At 31.0% G+C, this 22,602-nt stretch overlaps 1 protein-coding gene across 1 annotated transcript in view; it reads left to right on the forward strand.

The window, feature by feature from the left end:
• Positions 1 to 11,012, forward strand: part of dpp (decapentaplegic morphogen) — a 32,690-nt gene extending 21,678 nt beyond the window's left edge. Inside the window, exons 2-3 of the mRNA XM_088234036.1 lie at positions 5,294 to 5,583; positions 6,346 to 11,012. Of these exons, the coding sequence (XP_088090162.1) occupies positions 5,307 to 5,583; positions 6,346 to 7,217 (1,149 nt within the window). The 5' untranslated portion in view covers positions 5,294 to 5,306 and the 3' untranslated portion in view covers positions 7,218 to 11,012. The remainder of the gene's footprint in view (positions 1 to 5,293; positions 5,584 to 6,345) is intronic.
• The last annotated feature ends 11,590 nt before the right edge of the window (positions 11,013 to 22,602 follow it).

Below are 22,602 nucleotides of genomic sequence, written 5' to 3' on the forward strand. Positions count from 1 at the left end.
TATTCCGTCAAAAAAAAAAGTTCTAATAGTTCCATTACTGACCCAAATGGCGTTTTGAAATTTTTTTTTACTCTAACTTCGTAAAAATACAACCACGGCCCCGATTACAATGGAAAGTTAAAATTTATCTACAAAGTAAGATAAAGTTTTCTGTATGAAAAGCGGAATATGCATACATTTTTTTCTTCTAAATATGTTCAATTATTGGTTACCGACGAAGATACTTAAAGATATTTAAATGTTAATGCAAATAAACTCGTTTTCGTACACAAATGTAGGTTTTTCTTTATAGATAGTCTAAGATACCTCTGTCAATTTCCTATTGTAATCGGGCCCACCTCTCATTTCTTAAATCCAGGTACCCAAATAACAATTTCAAAATCGATCCCATGAGTATGGTTGCTTTGCGTTTTAAAAAAAATATTTATTCGAACAATTTTAATCAATGTTAGTAAATATTTGTATGTAGCTAATATTTTTTTTATGTCCACCGGCTTCGAAACGTACCTGTCTCTTGGTCAGAACACTTATTAAACTACATGCAAATTCCACTAAACATGGCTATATACAAATATTTACTAACATTTATGCAAATATTTGATCACAAAATTATTGCTTTAAATTATATTTAAATAATACAGCAATTTTTTATTATCTGTTAAATTTTTATGTATGTATGCTTTAATACAAACATCATAACTGAGAAATTTAATAAACAGGTAGCTAAATATAAAAAAAAGCTTTTTTAGAAAAAAAATATATACATAGCTAATGGAAATGCGAAAAGTATTAAATGTTTGGAATATTTCGTCATTTTCTTTATTCGAACCAAGTGGTACAAAGGGCAATGCATTAATATTACTATCAATGCGTTACTGGATCTATTTTATCACTGATTTGTCTGATTTGATTTGACTGACGCACGGAAGATTCAGGATTCGATTCCCGAGTACAAAATCCTGGGTGTTTTGTGCTGTAATTCAGCACTGTAATTGGACCTCCTGGTCTGTTGTGGTGCAAAAAAATACAAATATAACATATTATTGGATTTATTTTATTTCAAAGTTTATAAAAAAATCAGTAGCCACGACCATGATTATGTTTAAAGTAAACGGTCACTTACTCGTAGATTTAAGTAATTATTTTAAACCCAGTAAACATATTAACAATCACATAATATTCTTATTCTTAGGATAATATCTGCACTTAGAATAATGTGGCTAGTGAAATATAATACAAGCTAACACTTGATATGTTTTGATATGGTATAGTGACTTTGGTCTTGTGATGTCGACCACTGTTTCATAATTAACTTTCAGATCCTAGTGATTTAATTACTAAAATACTCTCAATAAACAATTAAAATATTGTATAAAGCTTGAAAAAAATCTTAATAAAAGTTAAGAGATAAGTTGATTCACTTTTTTTGGTAGTTATTATACACCAGTATGTGGAAATAACGTAGAAAGAGAAATGATGGTAATTGTGTTCTGATTAACAGTTTACATTCGTATTTTAGTATTATTTGCAACTATTCCACAGGTCAATTGAAATTCGATAATTATTTTCTATTGATTTTACAAAGGTAGATTATTTACGTCTATAGTGCATCAAGTTAAATGTCATAAAATGGCTTTAATAACAATGTAAACGAAAAAAATCATACAGATTCCACCAACTTTGTGTTGGAAGTGAATTAAATTCCATTAGGTTTTCGATTATTGCCATAGTTGGCATGAATAATTTATTTTAAAAGCTTTACACGGAACTATTTCATAGTTTCTAGACTGCTATTTTTGGCGCGAGGTTTATTAACTTACCTTCAAAACAAAAATGCTCAATATATCCTGCATCGGGGGGTGCAGATAAGGGAATAATAAAATGACGATGATTTAAAATAGTTTACCTATCTTAAATCACTGGCGTATAATAAAAAGACACATTACCCATAGTAAATTATTCGCATTTCGATCAAATATTGCGTAGCCTTCGACAATGAGGAGGCTCAGTGTTTTTTTTTATTTGTTAACATACTATTAATCTTAGCTAAATAAAAAAAATACATTACGTATCGTATTATCAGCGATATGATTTTTTAAAACTTCGTATTTCTGAAATTACTCCGTGTGTGACGTCTCAATTTTTCGTCCACTTCTTCTTGGTCAGTTCTACCGATGGGTCTGTTACTGACATACCGTAAACCGCAAATCGTTCGCAACTCTCTTATCATTGGTTGATTTATTTTGATTTTTATTCATAAATTTTCGAGAAAGTTTGCGCTTCAATTAAATCTACATTTTTTACCGCGCGTAAGAAATCATTTTTTATTTCCAATTTTCTCATTCAAAATAAAGAGACAGCAAATCGCAATGCCTATGCAAACATTTGTGAGAGAAAAAAATGACCATATTTTCTCTGTTCATTTTTATTTCTGTGTAACTCATTACCACGACACAAGCTGGCAACTATCAAATTATTGAAATATGAAGCTAAAAATACACTTGTCCATAATATATTCCATAAATTGGATTGTATTTACGAATGAAATATTTTATTTTTTTTTATCACACATTTTGGCATATTCCGGCAAAGCACCACGTCTGATTACGATGAATCCGGGAAGAAAATGGAAGGTACGGATGACTCACGAATTGAAATTAAATTTTCTTTGCGCTAGTAACTAGTAATTTTTATTTAAATATATTTTATTGAATATAATGATACTAATTTTTTTAGGTTAGTAAAATGTCTTTACTTTTTACTGACCTAGCAAAAAAAAAATTTAATCAATGGGATATTAAGCGTGTAAAAGGTATGCATAGTAAAAAAAATATGTGTCCCCACAAAGTCAGAAGTGGACAAATAAAATTGTGTAAATAATAATGGAATAAATTGGAGAATATACAGATAAACTGTTGACATTCAGCAGACCGCGACCGGTTTGAAAGTAAAACCAACAGGTGGAATGTACGCAATAAATTCTTGTTCTATTTAGTATTTACATATTTTATAGACATTTTATACTACTAATGCGACAAAGGACCGATTAAATTTTATATTCAGATATAACTACTTAAAATATTTCTTGTGATTCAGGACCTAGAATTTTAACGATGGAATTATTATTATTACACCATAATTTGCGATGTGGAATACAATTATGCATATTATCTACAAGATTTTTATATTATCTTAAAAAAAAAAATTATTGGTATAAAAGAAGCTGCTTTTTCCTTTGAAATAAAAATTAAAGTAGCAAGTTACTAACAATTTTATATTGAGACTCATTTACAATTTACATAATTATATTTAAAAGATAATTAGTATTTTATGGTTAGAATCATAGTCTCAGAAAGCTCGTACTGTTTGAACAGTATTAGAACAAGCGTTTCTAGTGGCCATAACGTTTGAAATCCGAAAGCTTTTCAAACATTATATATTATCTGTTAAATAATATTGTATAGTTTTAAAAAGTGATCTCAAAAATGTACAGATTATTATACAACAGTATTAAAATGGATATTATCATCTTTGACGGTGGATTGTTTATTTTATTTTATAAATTTACTGCATATATAAGTTTACATATTTAATATCAGAGAATCTACCAGCGAATAAGAAAATTAATAAGCAGTGTACCTTTGTTAGAATAGTTTCCATCTAACGTGGTTCAGCCTGTTCTGAGATGTAGATTTTTTATGTTATAAAATATAAGTAGTTTTAAGCTAATATAACAATAACAAAAATATACTAAAACTACTTAATTATAAAGGCAAAGCTAACTAATACAATAATTTAATCATCATTGTTATATAAATATAATGTATAAACATGTTTGTGCTTAGAATATAAAATGTTACTTCAACATAAAAAAACATAGTAAAATATAATAAAAAAACAATTATAAAGTAATATAATACATGAGAATACAAATAATATTTATAATAATTATTACGTAAAGTTGTACATTTAGGCTTAAGATGATATATTTTCATACTTACATAATAATTTTAATCAAAAATTTATTTTAATAATTATATTTTTAAAAAAATGGTTTATTCAACACAATCACGTGACATTAGTTATATTTTTTTTTCTTTGCATTTTTGAAATTTGAAATTAATAAAATGTCTTTTATCGTGTGAATATTTCAGTTTTTATATTATTTTTCATTGTTTGTAAACCAAGTGAATAAAAGTCATTACTCAAGAAAAGCTTAAATTCAGCCCAAACAATTAAAACATTAAAGTGACAAGAAAACTCAGTTTTAACGAGAAAATTCTCGAATTGTTTATCTTTGTTAGCACTAGACTTTGTACCGGACTGTAAAAAGTATTGGGTAATTACAGAATTACAAATGCTCACATTATCTAAATTATTTCTTTATCAAAGTTAAAATTATCACGTGCAACTTTTCCTAATCAGAAGTTTACTTTACAAAATGCTGACACTTAACCATGATTTTTACCTACAGCGGAACAAAATATTTTTTTAGAACAAAATTTGAGGCGAAGTGCTTTTTAAATGTTCAACATATTGCATACGTTAAGGAGCAACTTACATAAACTATGCACGAGCTGAATGTGCGTAACTTTTTTTTACTTAAATATTACCCTATAATTTGGCATAAATATGGGCTTTTTCATTTTCCAAACAAAATTAGTCAAAACGCTCAATCATTATTAGTAATATGTATGTATTTGTATGAATTAAATAAAATATTAAATATAGAAAAATTCCCGTAATGTTATATAAAATATTAAACCACAATAATTAAGTATTGTGGTTTTATAAATTGTTTTTATTTTATTTAATTTAGGACATACATACGTTAAAATAAAAATTATAATAAATCTGTGGGGAAATTACATATTACAGATACTGCTAGATCCGTAACCCTATATATCATTTTGTTCACAACACGTGACAAACAATAATTTAATAATATAAAAAAATATGAAAGCTACAGAAACTTGTTTAAAAATAGTTAAAGAAAAAAAGATATTTTTGAAAAATTAAAATGTGGTTTACAATAACAGAAAAACAACAAGAATATTAATGAAAATGGCGAAATAATTTTTATACAAGAAACCCATGGCATCGTTTATTTGAAAAGTATTTTTTACATGGTTTTTAAAGAAACGTATCCCCGTGTAAAAAGAGGTTTCGGTGTGTTGCTTAAGTTTTGATAAATAAACGATCAATTTAATGGATTCCTGACTGGGTCGAATGAAAAACGTATTTATTCTGATTTTTCGAATAGTTGTGTTGACGAGTGATTGTGTTTTTGTAGAGTGGTGAGGAGCATGCAGTGGTGGCGCGCGGCGCTGGCGGCCCTCGCGCTCGCCGCCGCGGCCGGCGCGGGCGGGCCGCCCTCCGCGCCGCCCAGCCTGGCCGCCTTCCTGGAGCGCGCCGCCCGCCGCCCTGCGCAGCGCGCGCGCCGCCCGCACGTGCCCGAGCCCATGCGCGCGCTGTACGCGCAGCTCAGCGCGCCCGAGCCGCTCCTGCCTCCCGCCTTCCTGTCGCCGCGCGGCCCCCTTCACGCGCGTACCGCCAACACTGTCAGGAGCTTCACGCACGAAGGTACCGATCAATATTACCACTTTTTAAAATTATTTTTATTTCATTTCATTTATTTTTTTATTTATTATTATGATTCACAAATTATAAACAATACATTTGACATTTGTATAATAATTAATAAAATGTATTTTAGCTTAGTTTTCATTTCATTTCATTTCAATTCATTTTCTTTCATTTCATTTTCTTTTATTTCATTTTACTTTTATTTTTTAAAATTGTTATTATTACTTTTTAATAATTAAAAAAAATATATATATAAATATATTTTTTTTATTTTTTTTATTTTTTTATTTTATTTTATTTTATTTCGTTTTATCTTATTTCATTTATTTTATTTAAATTCATTTTCTTTCATTAAATTTTCATTCATTTCATTTTACTTTATTTTTTTAAAAATTGTTATTATTTCTATTTTAATACTTTTATTTGTTTATTTATTTTTAGAAAACAACATCATTACAAAAAAAAAACAGATTTAAAATTAATTCGAAATTGCAGGCTTATTACATTTTCAAAATACGAATTAACGAAACCCCTAAAAACATTTTTTCTGAACGGGAATTGATATTTTAGTGGAAAAACTTTTGAAAATCAATTCGAATATTAATGTTTTTTTTTAAAGTAAAAGAGACAAATAAAAAAAGGCCCTAAACTAGCATATTTCAAATATGAAAACTTGACGAATCTTTACAATTATATAGAAAATATTGGTATTGTCATATTGTAAAATCTTAAACTTATTTATTTATTGTTACTTTTCAGCAAGCGACATTGATAAGAGATTCAAAGAAGAACACAGGTTCCGGTTAGCATTCAATGTAACTGTCCCTGATGGAGAATCGCTTACTGCGGCCGAAGTAGTGTTAGCTAGAGACAGAGTGAACTTCGCACCCGGCAGTGACGCAGGACATAGACACAAAGTGCTAGTGTACGATATAGTGAAACCGGGGGTCAAGGGGCACAAGCCGCCCGACCTGCGCCTCGCGGACTCTAAGTGGGTGAGACTCGCGCAAGCGGGGGACGTGAAGCTCGATGTCACGTCGGCCGTGGAGCGCTGGCTGTGGAGGCCTCGCGAGAACTACGGCCTGCTAGTCACGGTCCTCGCCGCCCCGGAGGCGCGCCAGCACCGGCACGTGCGCCTGCGCAGGGCGGCGGGCGAGCGGCGCGGCGCGTGGCGCGCGCGCCAGCCCGCCCTGCTGGCCTACACGGACGACGGCCGCGCGCGCCTGCTGCCGCCCCCCGAGCCCGCGCCCGCAGAGCCTGCGCCCTCGCGCAGCACGCGTGCCGCCCGCCGCGGCCATCGTCGCAAAGACCACCGCGAGACGTGTCAGCGAAGAACTCTTTTCGTAGATTTTGCGGACGTGGGCTGGTCGGATTGGATCGTCGCCCCCAGCGGGTATGATGCCTACTATTGCCACGGAGACTGTCCATTCCCGCTGGCTGAACACCTCAACTCTACGAATCACGCTATTGTGCAAACTTTAGTTAATTCGGTGAATCCAGCGGCTGTACCGCGCGCGTGTTGCGTGCCAACGGCGCTATCCTCGATATCCATGCTTTACCTGGACGAGGAAAATAAGGTGGTACTGAAGAATTACCAGGACATGGCTGTGGTGGGCTGCGGTTGCCGGTGAACTCCGCAAAGCGCTGTGATTTAAGAAGACTAAGTTATGTATTTGTACTGGACCGCCGCGCCCCCGTCACGCGTTACGTGTACACTGTACAGTGGCACACCAATGGTGGTGGCATTTCCGAGAGTAACTCATTTCGAACGATCCTGAAATTTTACATCAATTGCGCGTCAGTTTAAAGTTGGGATATTTTTTTAAATACCAATCTTTTATACGTTAAAACTGTAATTGATTTTTTTTGAGAGTAAACATCGCTTAGAAATACAATTTTCCCAAAAATGTCGTAAGAATCGCGTTATTTCTTACTAACCGCCTGGTAAAGAGATTTCAATCGGCTTTATTGAAAAAAGTTGATAATAATCTGACCGTAAGGATCTCATCCGTTTCTGTAAATCATCCCATTTTGTCAGTTCGCATAGTTCGGATGACATTGGAAAATAATGTGCATGTCCCTTTACAAAGGGAACCAAATTCAATAAACATAAACACATACACACAAACACAGAAATATGTAGACACGTACACATACTCGTATTTTATATTTATTAAAATGTTACCCTTGTTACATTCAGTTAAAGAATTTATAATTTTACCTTAATTTATGTATTTTGTGACTGTTTTTAATACATCACCTCAAGCGATACTAATGACAATAATTCATTTTTAAAAAAATACCTATGTACATTGGTAAGAGAAATATTGGATTTCCATCCAAAATATATAATTTTTGATATCCATTTTTTCAGAAAGTATTATTTGGTTACATAATTAAAAATAATTTTGGTGAAAAAACTTTCAACGAAGTGTACATATATCCATAACTAGAGAATAATAAAAAGGCATTTAAAAAATACTCGTTGAAGTAAATAATATATTTAGTTGAATTCTGTTAAAAAAAACACTTAAAAGTAACGAAGTTGTACTTGCTCAATAAAATTAATTGAATGGTATATTAAATTTGTATAGTTGTAGGAATCGCTAAATTATAATTATCGGAATCGATATCCGAAAATATTGAGTCAGCTGTTTATATGTACGAGTATAATTTAATTTAAAGCTTATTAGAAACTTCGGAGATTTTTGTCATAGCATTGATTTATATATGTCATGGGTGGCCAAAGTTTTAACCACTGCAGGCGACTTACTTTTGAAAGTTTTGGCGATGGTCTACTAACACTGAAAGTTGTAATTTGAAGCCAAAAATAAGTTTTAATTAAAAGTAATCCTAGCTATATGTATCACAGAAATAACCTTAGAGAAATAATTGGTTTTATCCCGACACCCAAACGCTCCCGTTTGAAGAGAAGAATTTTAGTTCTATTGCATAAAACAAAAGCGTTAAGAATTTTTGGTTTGGTTTTTAAGTTTAATTACAATCGTGGAACGGACGGTTTTGGTTCGCGCTTGCAATTCTCGATCCAAGCACATACAGCTCGTTGTATTGCTGTAAACCGTAGTTAATTTTGTAGTTGATAATCATAGAAAAGTTTATATCAGTGCGGGTGACGTTTAGCCGGTGGCGTACTCTAAGGATTGACTAAGGGTAATACCATTACAAATTCAATACCAAGTTTATGGAGTAAGACCCGAAATCAAGCTATTTTAATAATCAGCAATTTGTGATGACTCCCCACAAACATAAAAATAGTATGTTAATAAAACAAGATGTTATTGGGCCTTACTTACAAACCTGGTATAAAGTTACGCCTAGACATAGTGGAGGAATAAAGATGAGATTATCATTCTTGTTTCGCTACTTTAATAAGGATGGTTTTTCCCGGCGTAACATCATACCAGGTTTATAAGTAAGGCCCATTTTATTTTAGTTTTCTTCGCGCAAGCAATGTGTTTGTTATTTCACATTTCGTGTTTACTATTTATATAGGATCAGACGGAGCGCTAGAAACATGACATATTTTCAGCAAGCTTATCATAATTTGGTTCATGGCTAGCTATTCGGAAACATGCTGCCAAACAGTCATCTGTCAAACGGGAGCGATGTTTTGTTTTGATTGCATTAATTATAGAAAATATAGATTCGCAGAAGAAAGTTGATAAAAAAAAATAGTGGCAACTGGGAATGAATACGTAGACCGATAGACCGTGGTCGACGCTTTGGCTATCCATGATATATGTGTACCTACTAAAATATATGATAAAATGTGCACCAGCCTTATTTCCAAATTATTTAAGTACATACCAGCAAGAAATGTCAATAAATAGTTCAAACTGAAAAAAGAGCGCATTATTTGTAAGTAACAAGGTTTTTATTATGAGTTGAAAACATAAAACATAATAATTTGATATCGTACTGATTATTTGAGTTCCTAAAAATAAATGAAAATTTTATTTCTGACACAAATATATAAATTGGTTTATGATATTTATAAAACGTGTTTGAAACACCAAACTTATTTACTGTATATCCTGAGAGATATCAACATTCATTGACGGGGGTTCGATTCCCACCGGTTGCAAGAAAAAAAAAAGATTTTTTTTTTCAATTAGTTCCGAGTATTGTAGCGTTCTTTTCATAACTTCCTTCCATATTCTCTCTTTCCCATCTAGTGATAATCCTCTAAAATAGAGGCTTACGGGATTATTCGTTTTTTTTAATGTAAAATCAAAATCAATTAAATTATAAAACATTCGCATTCGCAAACAAGTATATAATAAATAAAACAAAAAAATAAATAACTCAAATGAACATAACACTAATGAAAAGTTTCAAATGGCGACTGAAAAATGAAGTTTTATTAAAATTTCATCAATGTAAAATAAATTTATTAATCATTACAAAACCTTAAATGAAAAAATAACATTGTATTTTTATTTCTAGGAAAAATATGTAGGCTCTAAATAGTTTAGAATTAAGGCTGGTTTGAATAAAAATGTTGACACTAGATGTTTTGATGTTCAAATTAGTTCAATATCAGTGGCCAAATGAAAAAAATCTTAGGATAAGCGTGACGTATTTTAAAACCACGAAAAATAAACAACGCGAAGTTTTATAGCGAACTTTAAAGTGCATTTTCAAAACATATTTTTGGTAATCAACAACCAGCAATGCCGATTAAGTGCCACTAACCTTAGTGAGTATTGGTTATCTTTAAGAGATTATATTGGTTTAACACAACCAAGAATTACCATTGATCACATGCGTATTTTATTTATTCATTACTCTAAATAAAAATAAAAGATCGTTTTATACTCCAGAAAAAAAAAAATTACTATTAAAAATTGTCACTTTTGAATTCGTTGAAAAACAGTGTTGAAAAAAATCTCAACTAAAATAAATCACAAATAGAATGATTTATTTGCCTGTTAGTTAAGTTTTGTCATTCTATTTTGTGTTACCGAAAATCGTTAAAAGGTTTGATGGAAAAACACAAAATGTAAGAATACGGTATCTAATATAATACAATTATAATGAAGCTCTCAGTAACGGTATTAGAATGACACTTTATTCCGCCATTGCTCGTTGAATTGATACCATCTGACGTTTAAGTATTTGTGTGTTAAATAGACTATAGTTATTGAGTCGATATGTACAGTAGCCAATTACTATGTTAGTTTAAGGACAAGTGTAATATATTAGTACCTGGTTTTAAGGATATTTATTTTTTATGTTATACTATGTGCATATTGTACAAAATTTTTTAAGTCATAGAGTATTGTTTGTCACGAAAATGTAAATAATGTCAAATCTCTAGTGAGTTGTACATACGCTACGCCTGTATATATTATATTGTATACCCAAATGTACGAAATAAGAATACAAAAGATTTTAAAGTAAAACTTTTTTTATTTCATACCTAAATGAGTTAATTAATAATCTGAATTGTTGGAGAGAGAATCAGCCAGTTAAAAGCGACAAATACATTTAATATTGTCTAAGATAATATATTCTGGATATAAGCTGGCGAATGTAGCATTTTACAATGGAGTTTGAAGCGAAGTATGGAATCGGAAAAGCAAGGATGAAAGTAGGATAAATGCTGTTAAAATGCGATCTCTTACGAGAATGTGCGGTATAACTATGCGCGATTCGTGCACAAATGTGGAGATACGTGCATCGTGTAAAGCTTCAAAGACAAAATCAAGAAAGGAGTTCTGCGTTGGTTTGGACATTAAAAGCGAATGGAAGGTGTAAGATAGGCTGACAAAATGTTGATAGATGCAAAAACTGAGGAAGACCGAGAAAGACATGGCATAACCAAATCCAAGAAATATTTAAAGATAGGCAAAGATAGTCAAGAGAATGCAGATGAAATGAGGTTTCCATTCAAAGACAGAGTGATATGGCTTTCTATACTATCTATCTACGTGGAAACAACGTGATGATTTGTATTTTTTTTATATTTGTTGGTACATACGAATGTTTTGGTTCCTTTCTACTGGCAATGTTAGACTCCCCACATATATTTTATATAGGTGGCACATACTACATACAGAATATGAAGTGTTTATGGTATCTAACTATGCAACTGCCAATTATAAACCAACTAATATCATTTCACAAATACAATAATTCTAACGGAATGTATTTATTACTTACAAAAAAAAAACAAAAATAATACAAAAAAGTATTGTATGTCCCAAGTCCATGAGAATTTTGTTCTGGGTCGAGTAGAAACTTGATAAACATTATCTCCAACTATATTACTAGTTAATTTTTTTTTGTGGTAAGCGACGTTTGTTTTTTATAATTTGAGTAAAACCCACACAAAATAACGATTTAATTTGGTCCAGCACATTAATTTTTTTTGTTACTTGTGGTATACAATGTCGTCGGCCTTTGGCCGGCACGCAAAGATTAGCCCCTTTTTCGGCACTTTCCATAACTTTTTAGAGCATTGCCATGGGAGTTTCGGTGATTTTTTGCAACTTTTCCCTTAAGATATCCCCACAGAAAAAGGCCAGTCGTTATCTTACGTCTATACGCACGTTGCGTTAACATAATTGAAGACTTATTTTAAAAATAAAAGTTTTCAATTTCGTAGCGTCGTTTTGGCGTGTAGTGAAAATTCAAATCAAATCCACAGTAAAAATTGTACTGAAATGACATTTCTAAAGCGCGCTGTCATAAGTCGATTTGTCAACAGCCGCCATTTTATAGCAATTTTTTATCGATTACCACGAAAAAAATCACCCGATAAATATGCTACATTACTTTGCACCCAGGCCCAGGGGGACAATTATGCAGAATAATAGTTTGCAAAAAAGATATTAAATATTTATTCATCAATACACAGTATATTCTGACACTCATCCACCCAATAATGTATAAGGCACTGCACTGGACTGTTGCGTGTATCATACACAAAACTTTTTAAAGTAGTAAAAAGTGTAAAGTTATAAACCAAGTACTGTACACCCGCAATCAGGAGAATATTCAACTACAATAATAATACAAATAAATGATCTAATAGTAACATTATTCTTTTTAAATACGATTTATTGTTTAAAAATCAGTAGAATCAAAAAGTAAATGTAAATTTTCTGTGTTTTTCACAAGATTTAGATTTTTTCACATTTTTTTCTAAAAATTCTTCTCATTTTTAAGAACAAGCTAAATTTATCTGTTTCTGTGTATTTATGCAAGCATTTTACATAAAATTCATGAAGGACAGTAATCAAATACTTATATATGTAAATAAGATTAATACATATACAACAACAGAGATGAGAACATTTTATAGAAGGAAATATATAAGTCCAAACATTTACAGGGCTAATGATCTTTCATTGGCTGGTTTGAGTAGCCATTTTACACACCGTGTTGCATTCATAGTTTTGCCTATGTTTGAATATCGATATTAATCACATTCCTTCAATTATTTCATCGGTTAATCTTCGTGAAGTTGAAGAGCCGAAACCTTTATTGATGCGGACGAGATTTTGATTAAATTATTTTACCTACATTTTACAATCCGAGCTCATCTTTGAATCGGCTAGGTTTTAAAGAAAAAAGTATGTAATTGAAAACTGTGCTGCGCATACTTCAGAAGAACCTAAACCCATGTTGCCTCTTCTTTACGCCTGCGGGCTCCAGCTGTCCTGGAAAGCCGTCGATGACACGGTTTGATTCGGCGAAACTAAAGGACTCGAGATTGACACGGGAGGAGGTGAGAGCTAGCTGGCTATAGGGTCTCCTGGAGGCATCTGGTGATCTCCACATGCTCCGCTTAGAAGCGGATATAAAAAGAAGAAGAAGAAAGACTTAATGATTTTTTTAAAATTATTATTACGAAAAGAAATACACATTTGAGAGATAGGTGCATCACATTTTTCATATGATATATGGCAAGTATAAAAATGAATGAAAAAAACCAACCGAGCTAGTTTGTGCATCCTCCCAGCTGAATATGGAAGGATGAGTAAATATTATCAGAAGTGCACCTGTTCTGTTCTCTGTATCATTTAGGTAAAAAAATATTCAGGTTTAACAAGTATTTCCTAACCCCCAGTCAGAACTACACAAACCTCGTATCTTATCAGTAAAACTTGTGTTGATGCCTGCTAAAGCTCAAAGTAATAACGCTCTACCGCTTATAGAGCCACACAAAACACAAGAAAACTTACATAAATCACAAATCACAGATAAAAATATGCAAATATAATTAAAGTATGGGTATAGTACCTAAATAATAAATTACGAATCTTTGATGCAAAAATAGTAAATTGGACATACGATACTGTAACAACTCAAGTTGTAGCATGCGCATGGGTGAATGAAAGCTGTTGCAACATTCCTCGAATAACTACTGATCATCATTTTTATTTGTAAACACAACAAAGCTGCTTTAATTACGTGAATGGGCTTCTCAAGTACATTTAGCAAACAACCCTTTACGATTTTCATAAAAAGCTTTTATTTCAGAATACATCATAATATGTTTTTGCCATTGAACAATTTTGCATTGAATTATATTTACTATTGTACAAATATTCTCAGTTCTTGTTATTGTTTTAATAAGTTAAAGTTAAAAACGTTAATTCAATGTAAATTCAGTATGGAAATTAAAAAAATCGGAATTGAAATGTGTTCCAGAAAAATGTTGACATAAAATGTGAAATAATTAAATCTTCTTAGTTTTTAAGACTAACATAAAGCTTAATAAATTATATAATATTTAGGATGGTATTATAATTGCTAATAATATCAGAAACTGTACATTTTTAAGATTACCTATAGGTATATTAAATAACTCCTTACATATTTAGACCGAATTCGCGTTGCCCATAGGTATGTTTTTAAAGAAAGGGCATAATGTAATAAAATTTAACAAGCAATGCTTTATTGTATGGAATATATGAATTATACTAGAGATAAAAAATAAATTGACCAATGAAGGAGAAAAACAGAGTTTCAAAATGAAATGTTCAAAGAAATAAAAGAAATTGAAAACATTGAAATTTCATTTTATTTTATATACGGTTTAAGCCAATTACGATAGTTATATGAAGAAACATTTGTACAAAAAAAATAATTTAAAAAACATAAATCTATGTAGTTAAGACAAACAATGGCCTTGTTGAAATAATGGTATAAAATATATTCAAGAACACGGTCAACATATAAAACTTCGAGCTAACCCATACCAATCCATCTTTATCTCATACTGTGTTGTTAGTGGCAAAGAGATCTGCGAAAAGCCGAGAGATCAATCCCAAAGAATTTTAAATTGTGAGACGAATTGACTTATCTACACATTCATTTAAAAAAATATGTTCTCGAAAAACTGTGATATGAAATGTAAAGGTAAAGAATCTTTTTGAAAAAAAATCTTCTTAACCTAAAATTTAAATGTAACCCGGGCAGAACCCTTCAGCCTCATGATGAGCTCCTAGAAAATTTTGGTATGGACGCGTTGGAAGTTAGGCGACAGATTGCAGAATTGACACACCTCTAAAGTATAATTAATAGTATTGACTCTACATTTTGTTTAGAAAATGTTCCCAGTCGGCAATTAAGATCGTGCAGTATATTTTATCTTCCAATTTTCAATAATAATATGGCGCACTTTAATGCATTATCACGTAAGTTAAAACGAAACAGTTTTGTAGGAAGAAATGTTGATATCGATATATTTAACGATACATTAAATAATTATAGAACTGCACTGAATTTATAACATCACATGGACCCTTATGTTAGTTAGGTAAAATTGAATAACCTGTTAGTATAATTTATTGTAACAAGTAGATAACTTCACAATATTAATAAAATTTAATTAGACCTGTCCATTTAAAAAAATAATTATAAACTTCGTTTTACTTTTTGTATATATTGCGTTCATAAATAATTGATGAACAATATCTAAACGAAAGAAATTGTCCTTGTATTAATGTCGTTCATTGATACAAGGATTATTAAGGATTATTCATTGAACCATAATAAATTAAATTAAATAATGTTAATAAAAGTTAAAGGCATACATAAATAAAAAGAGTGAAGTCATAAAAATTATGTTGCAATGGATGTGATTTTCATAAAAATGATATCCGAAATTGGATGCAACAAGAATGAACCAACATTTTTCGTTAGCGGAGGGTTCTGGCGAAGACGAAGTCATGTATCAAGGGAGAAGTAATGAGCAGAAGCAAGAGTAACTGGTAACTGGTAACTGGTAACATGTATGTATCTGCATTATTCATGCAGCCTCGCGGAACACCTGGCCTGTAGGAAGCACCGGGAATGACGATTGATACTTCACGACCACTTTTTGCCGGAGGCAGGATGAAGATCCATCGCCCGCAGAACCGGTTGAACAAATCACTTTTAGTCCCTGCGCCTTCGCACTGCGCACTGCGCACTGCGCACTGCACACTAACGCTGACGGCTGCAAATTCTATCCGAGTAGTATGCAGCATGACTTTAGCCCTACGTCGGCCATATTACCACGCACATTTGCACAATTTTATAAAACTAAAGAATGCACTAGATGCGTTTTTTACATAGGTACCCATTTGAATCGAGTATTTTATCCCCTAAAACGTAAAGCCTATTACTTCTAGTGAAATCAAATAAGCAAATAGTTATATTTTGTTATTCTTCTAAAATTTTATTTCTTACATCTGCCAATGCAAGCACTCAAGCATCACTGGACCAGTTGAAGAGTAATTTTTCCGTCCGCAATCAAAATTTATAAATTATTATATAGAAATGTGATAGTATTCACAATTTATTATAAGCTGCACAACCAGCGAGAAAATTTGTTCATTTACTGTAACGAAGTCTCATAGATCTTTAAAATTTCATTTTTTTCTCAAAATGTGTCCAAAAATCCTTATTTCGATAAGCATTTGGATAATTGCTGTTTTCCAAAGTGTATTAAATTCATTTGATAGCATTACTCGAGTCTAAAATCACTTCGACGTGTTGGAAAAAAAATATCACTTGTTCTGATTAAAACGGACAAAACACGAATAACGTTTTTTTTTTCTTAACGATCGTTTTCGACTAAGGTCATTTTAAAAATTAAATTTTTGAATATTTCATGTCAACTATATCAGGAATTGAACCTGATACCTCTGGCATGGGAGATAAACGTGCAAACCGAGGCGGACGTATAGGCATTTAATATTAATAAATAATGAATTCGGATACGTTCATAAAAAATTTACTCGTATCGAGCAAAATTTACAAATAAACATGTTTTTCTATCGGAAAAAAAATACCAAACAATCTTCTAGTCTAGACGTGAGTATTGTATAGGTGTATGAGTACTGAAACCCTCTCGTGAATGTGGACTTTGGAACAATCTATACGTACCTTAAACAATCAGCATTCCGTCAGCAGCTTCAGCATTGCTAACTCGAATGATGAGACAATTCGGATGCATCATCAGGTCGGCGGCGGCACTTGGCACTTCCAATATGCTAATACTGCACCACTCCTAGAAATCCATTATGCCGGTACAATGTACAACAGTATATCATAATGCCGGTACAAATTATCAATAAGAGTATTTATTTATCAACAAAAATTTTCCCGATGGAACGCTATATTTTATCAGGATTAAAAGTATCTTGGTCTTCCAAATATCACCATGAAAAAATACGATGATTCGTTAGTCTATTGTGACGTAGCATCGTTATTCTGTTCACAAACTCTAAATCCTGCTCCAAAACCAAAACGAAAAGCAAACAGAACCATAGATTTTTTTTTCATTTATTATGGCTTTTACCATTCTTGGTAATACTAGCCAGAAATAAACAGTGTTACGAATATTAAATGGGAGCAAAACCATATTACAGACAAGACAGAAAAAACTGATAAGCCTTTAACAGTTTTAAAATAGGCACATGGAACATAACAGATCTTAAAATTAAATTTATAACAATTGGAAATAAAACATAAATCGCAATAATAATATGCGTTATTAAAAAAAACACCCAAAACTTTGATAATACATATTTTACAACAAAAATATATAATAAAAACATATTTGACATAGGTTTACTATTCTAGAGATAATAAACCATAAATAAAGCAACTCTAAAGTTTGTTTTTGAATGTTTACAAAAATTATTTGTTTTTTGTGGACCTCAATCAGATTCTTTCCTTTAATTCCTTTTAATTTCTACCCATTTATTTCTTTTTATTGGATTTTTGGTAACACTACAATAATATTAATTTCAATACATTTAAAAAAATTGTATTCCTACAAAGTACACCCATTTGTTGGTGAGACGACCGGAGTTTGACGTTTGCAAAAATAATGCTATGTTTGAAAAAATATTTATTTTACGTTTTGGAATTCAACCATTAACAAGTACCTACTTAAATTTAATATTTAAATATTAACTAATTTTAGTTTTAGAATTTAATCACAAACAAGTACCTAGGTACCTTCTTATCAATAAAAGGTATTTTCCCAAGGCAAGCCAACGTTTGGACTGGACAACATCTGTCGGGTCAGCTAGTTTTTTTTTTTTTTTCCTTTATTAGGGCCTACTACCAAAACTTGATAACATCGGCCAAAACAAGTTACATTTATAAACATAAGAAAACCATAAACAGAAAGGAATAAAAATATACAATATACAATCAAAAGACAACAAAAATATAAGTACAAGAATAACATCAAAATATCAATTGTAATAATAAACACATATCCAAACCAACATAAATTGAAATAGGCACTAACAGAAAAACCCACCAAAAAATAATGATGCCCATTGTTGATACACATTTTTTAAATTATTTTTTTTTAATTCGAGAGAGAAAATAAGTTTCCTAATTTTCTTTTTACCTCTCCGGCTATCCCTATGCAAAAAAAAATGTCAATCGGTCTTTCCGTTCAGATGTGAAGGAAATACAAACGAACAAACAAACAAACACACTTTCACATTTATAACATTAGTATGGATTATACGAAATTTATTCTTAAAGAATTCAAACATAATATTGGAACATCATATTTAAAACTGTGTCCAGGCGGATGAGGAATACAGTTTTGTTTGTGAAAAAATCCTGGACGAGTGTTTTCGATTCGATGGCAATAATTATGAATACGGAAATCAATTGGAGATAAGTTTGACTCGTTGTGTAGTGGTTGGTGCGTTCGTCTTTTAATATTGAGGTCCCGGGTTCAATTCTTAGCAGAGTGGACGTGAAACATTGTTCAAACTGACATATTTCATTGTGCCTGGACTAGCACCTGAAGCGAAAGAACGATCACTTTACCTTCCTCTAAATTCGCTGCATTTGCTTTACAAACCCAGTGCCCGATTATTGAAAAAGTATTAACACATTTACTATTTTTACAATTATGCACAAGAAACAGAATAAAAATAAAAATGTTTAAAACAATATTGAGGAGTAATTTTGAATTTACGTATGAAAGTCTTTTACACGTAAAAAATTACAGAATATTCAAATTGGAAAACGTCATATTACACAGCGAAAAATAATTTTGATATTGGAAACCTACAAATATTTGTATTGTCGACAACAAAATCTTATTTATAGATGTTAGTTTATATTCATTTGTTTGTTCTTCTTTTCTTATTTTTCCTCTTTTGTCTTTGTATTGTGTCTATCTTTAGAAACTACATTTTTTTTAAATATGTTACTATGTAATTTATGCCTATACAAAAAGGTCTTAAGATGCTAAAAATGAAACCGTGAATATAAAAAAAAGAGATTACCTTAGTTATAGCTTTTTTAAAGAAGGACAATAACAGATAATCGTAACTAAGCAATTCAAATCACCGTTCCTACGTTTTAAGAATGCACTCAGTACTATTTTACAGACTATGAAATAAAAACAAAAAAATTCCGTCACGTTTCTCGTTTTTTTTTCGAAATTCAAATAATATTATTGTCACATTTAAATAAGTTCTTAGTACCTACCTCCCTAAATTCTTTTACTTTTTAAAAATCAAATGCAGGTACCTATATACATGTAGTAGTTTTAAAAATAATACGCTTTATTGATCAATTCTATGTTATTTTTTTTGTATTCTAACAGTTCTTTTTTATGATTTTTAATATTTGTTTCATTGAAATAACATGTTTAGATGATTTCCTTTATTTTAAACATTTTTTAAAATGTATATTTCTTGGTTTATATAAGATACCAGCTGAACCTGGCAATGCTTTGCTATTGCTAGATTTGAGTAAATACTCATATAAAGATTAAATAAACACACAAGTAAAAGTCAATAGAAAGTTGGATATCAATTATTGTATTTAGTCCAAATTAAATATGCACGTATGCATTATTATTTTTGAGTTCCCGTTTACATAAATTATAGAATTTTGATGAATAGGTATGAAAATATTGTTTTCCTGTCACTGTCTTGCACATGCCTCCCCGATACTGCGCGAAAAAGATAACCGCATGTCAGACCTTTTGTTAGAATAGACAAAATATACGTTTCGTTGTCCCGTTTTCCACACCTCAAAACTGAACCGATTTTGTTATTTTTTAAACAGAGTAGCCCAGGGCCTCGATAACGATGGGAAGATAAAGTTGTCATACCTTCACCTTGACGGGATAGTTGAAGATAAATTCTATCTAGCGATTACAAAGAAATACTACCGACCCCCCTACTTTCAAGTTTTGGGTAGGTACATATGAAAAAAGGGAAAGCGTTCGTCACGGGACACTAATATACGCTTTAAAATGACATAGCATCAGTATGACGTCATGGATAAAGATAAAATTCTCCCGACCGATTTATAAGCTACCGATCCCCCCCCCCCTTCATCAAGTTTTAATATAAGTACATCGGTTTGTATCGACGGGTCTAAAACCCATCGATACATTTATCTACGCATTAAAAGTGACAAAATTTTTGTTCCACCGAGCAATTTTCCCTTTAATCACGATTTACTCCAATTATTAATCGTTTTGAGGTTGGCACTTTTTTCTTAAAAGTCTATTAAAAATATGAGAGAGAAATAAGTAAATTTTGAAGTCGAATTCAATTCCGACATAACTGTCAGTTTCAGAAACGAGTGGCTAGATGCAGTGGCTAGACTAACAAGATGCTGCCCTATTAATATACAAGAGCATCTAGCCGTAAAATGTTACCAATGTAAAAAATAAATTGAGTTATTTTATTTTTTCTCTCTGTTTTACTATCTTCCGGAGTGAACGTATCGAGACGTTAAAGGAACCGGCTTTGTAGTCGCTCGGTAGATAAATACAGATGATTTTTATTTATTTATTTATGCTTTATTAAGTTAGTACATCTTAAGAACTAATATAAACTTTTAATAACGTTACAATTTATTTTTTTAAATTTTTCAATAACATATTTTTTCAAATTATTTTTTGATATTTCGATCTTTTTTTAAATTTATTTATTTTTTTATTTGAAAATTTATTTATAAGCCCTTGCGGATTATTACATTCATTTTACATAAAATAATATATACATTTTTCATTTATATTCTGTTGTTCAAAATAATATTTTTTACATCTTTTGAAAAGTTTGTCTGAGTCTTTTGTTTAGTTTTGTCTGGTAGTTTATTGTATAATTTCAGTCCCTGGTTCATTAGTCTTGATTGTCCTTGTCTTGTTTTAGAAAGTTGTATATGGTATTTGTCTGATATTCTCGTATTATGTCCATGTTGACTACAATTTTTTACTAGTTTTAGTTCTTCGTCTACAATTACATTAGTGGCTAATTTATGGATAAATTTTAATGATTCTAGTTGAAAGAGTTCAGTTATGTTTAATTGCTTAGTTTGTTTAAAAAGTTCTCTAGTTGCAGTTAAATAGGGAATATCATTAAAATTAAATGTTAACAAAACTAAATATATGAATATAGGAAACAAAAGAATAGAAATTACACCATCAATTGTAATAGAAAATGAAAAACTTGGTGAAATCACTGAAATTAAATATTTAGGTGTAATGTTGGATTCAAAACTTACATTTCACCAAAACGCTAAGATGGTAATAAATAAGATTGCAAAAAAAATATCAATTTTGGGAAGGATCAGAAGATTTATTGATAAGGACTCCTGCAAAACTATTTACAAAGCAATTATTGAACCACACGTTAACTACTGTAGTAGCATTTTATTTTTATCAAACAAAGAAAACATAGATAAACTAACTGTATTACAAAATAAAGCCTTTAGAATCATTTTGAAAAAAAACAGATATACGAGGGTAAAGTCGATGGTAAATGAAATGAAATTATTAACATATAAACAAAGAATATTTTACAATACAATGATATTTGTTCATAAAATTATAAACTCTAATAAAAAAACAGAATTTTGGAAAAAAATTGATCGGAACCAGCATGAACACGATCACAATACTAGAGAAAAGAACAAAATTAGACTTCCATTTAGGAAAAAGGCAAAGTCACAAAATTCAATTTTATTTAAAGCAATTAAAAAGTATTACGAAATGGAAAAAAAATAGTTATGAAGAAAAAAACATATTAAAATTTAAAATAATGGTCAAGACATATGTGATAAACAATTTATAAATTAAATATATTTGCAATGTTATTATTAGAACACACATAACAATATGTATGATATGTGTGCCCTACTTTAAGATTTAAATAAAAAAAAAAATAAAAAAAAAAAATATTCTAACTTTAATATTTTATTTTCTAGTCTTTGTAGTCTGTTTATGTCATTTTGATATCCTGCTCCCCATAGTAGTTGCACGTAACATATAAGCAGAAACATGCAGAAACACTATAAGCATATATAAATAAATATTATCCGATTTTCTACTTTTTCGCTTCTCATTATTTTTCTCTATTCTCATTTCGCATAAGTCATAATCGTACAAACTCATACGCAAGTAAAACCATAGTGATTTGATTTTTGTTATTTTATATTTTATTGTCTAGGGTTAAGAATAGAAGAATAGTGATATCCACTGGTAAGAATCTTGCA

Source organism: Micrasema longulum, unplaced genomic scaffold, assembly GCF_059751315.1.
Source record: "Micrasema longulum isolate JH-2025_06_02 unplaced genomic scaffold, ASM5975131v1 h1tg000083l, whole genome shotgun sequence".
Classification (NCBI taxonomy): Eukaryota; Metazoa; Arthropoda; class Insecta; order Trichoptera; family Brachycentridae; genus Micrasema; species Micrasema longulum.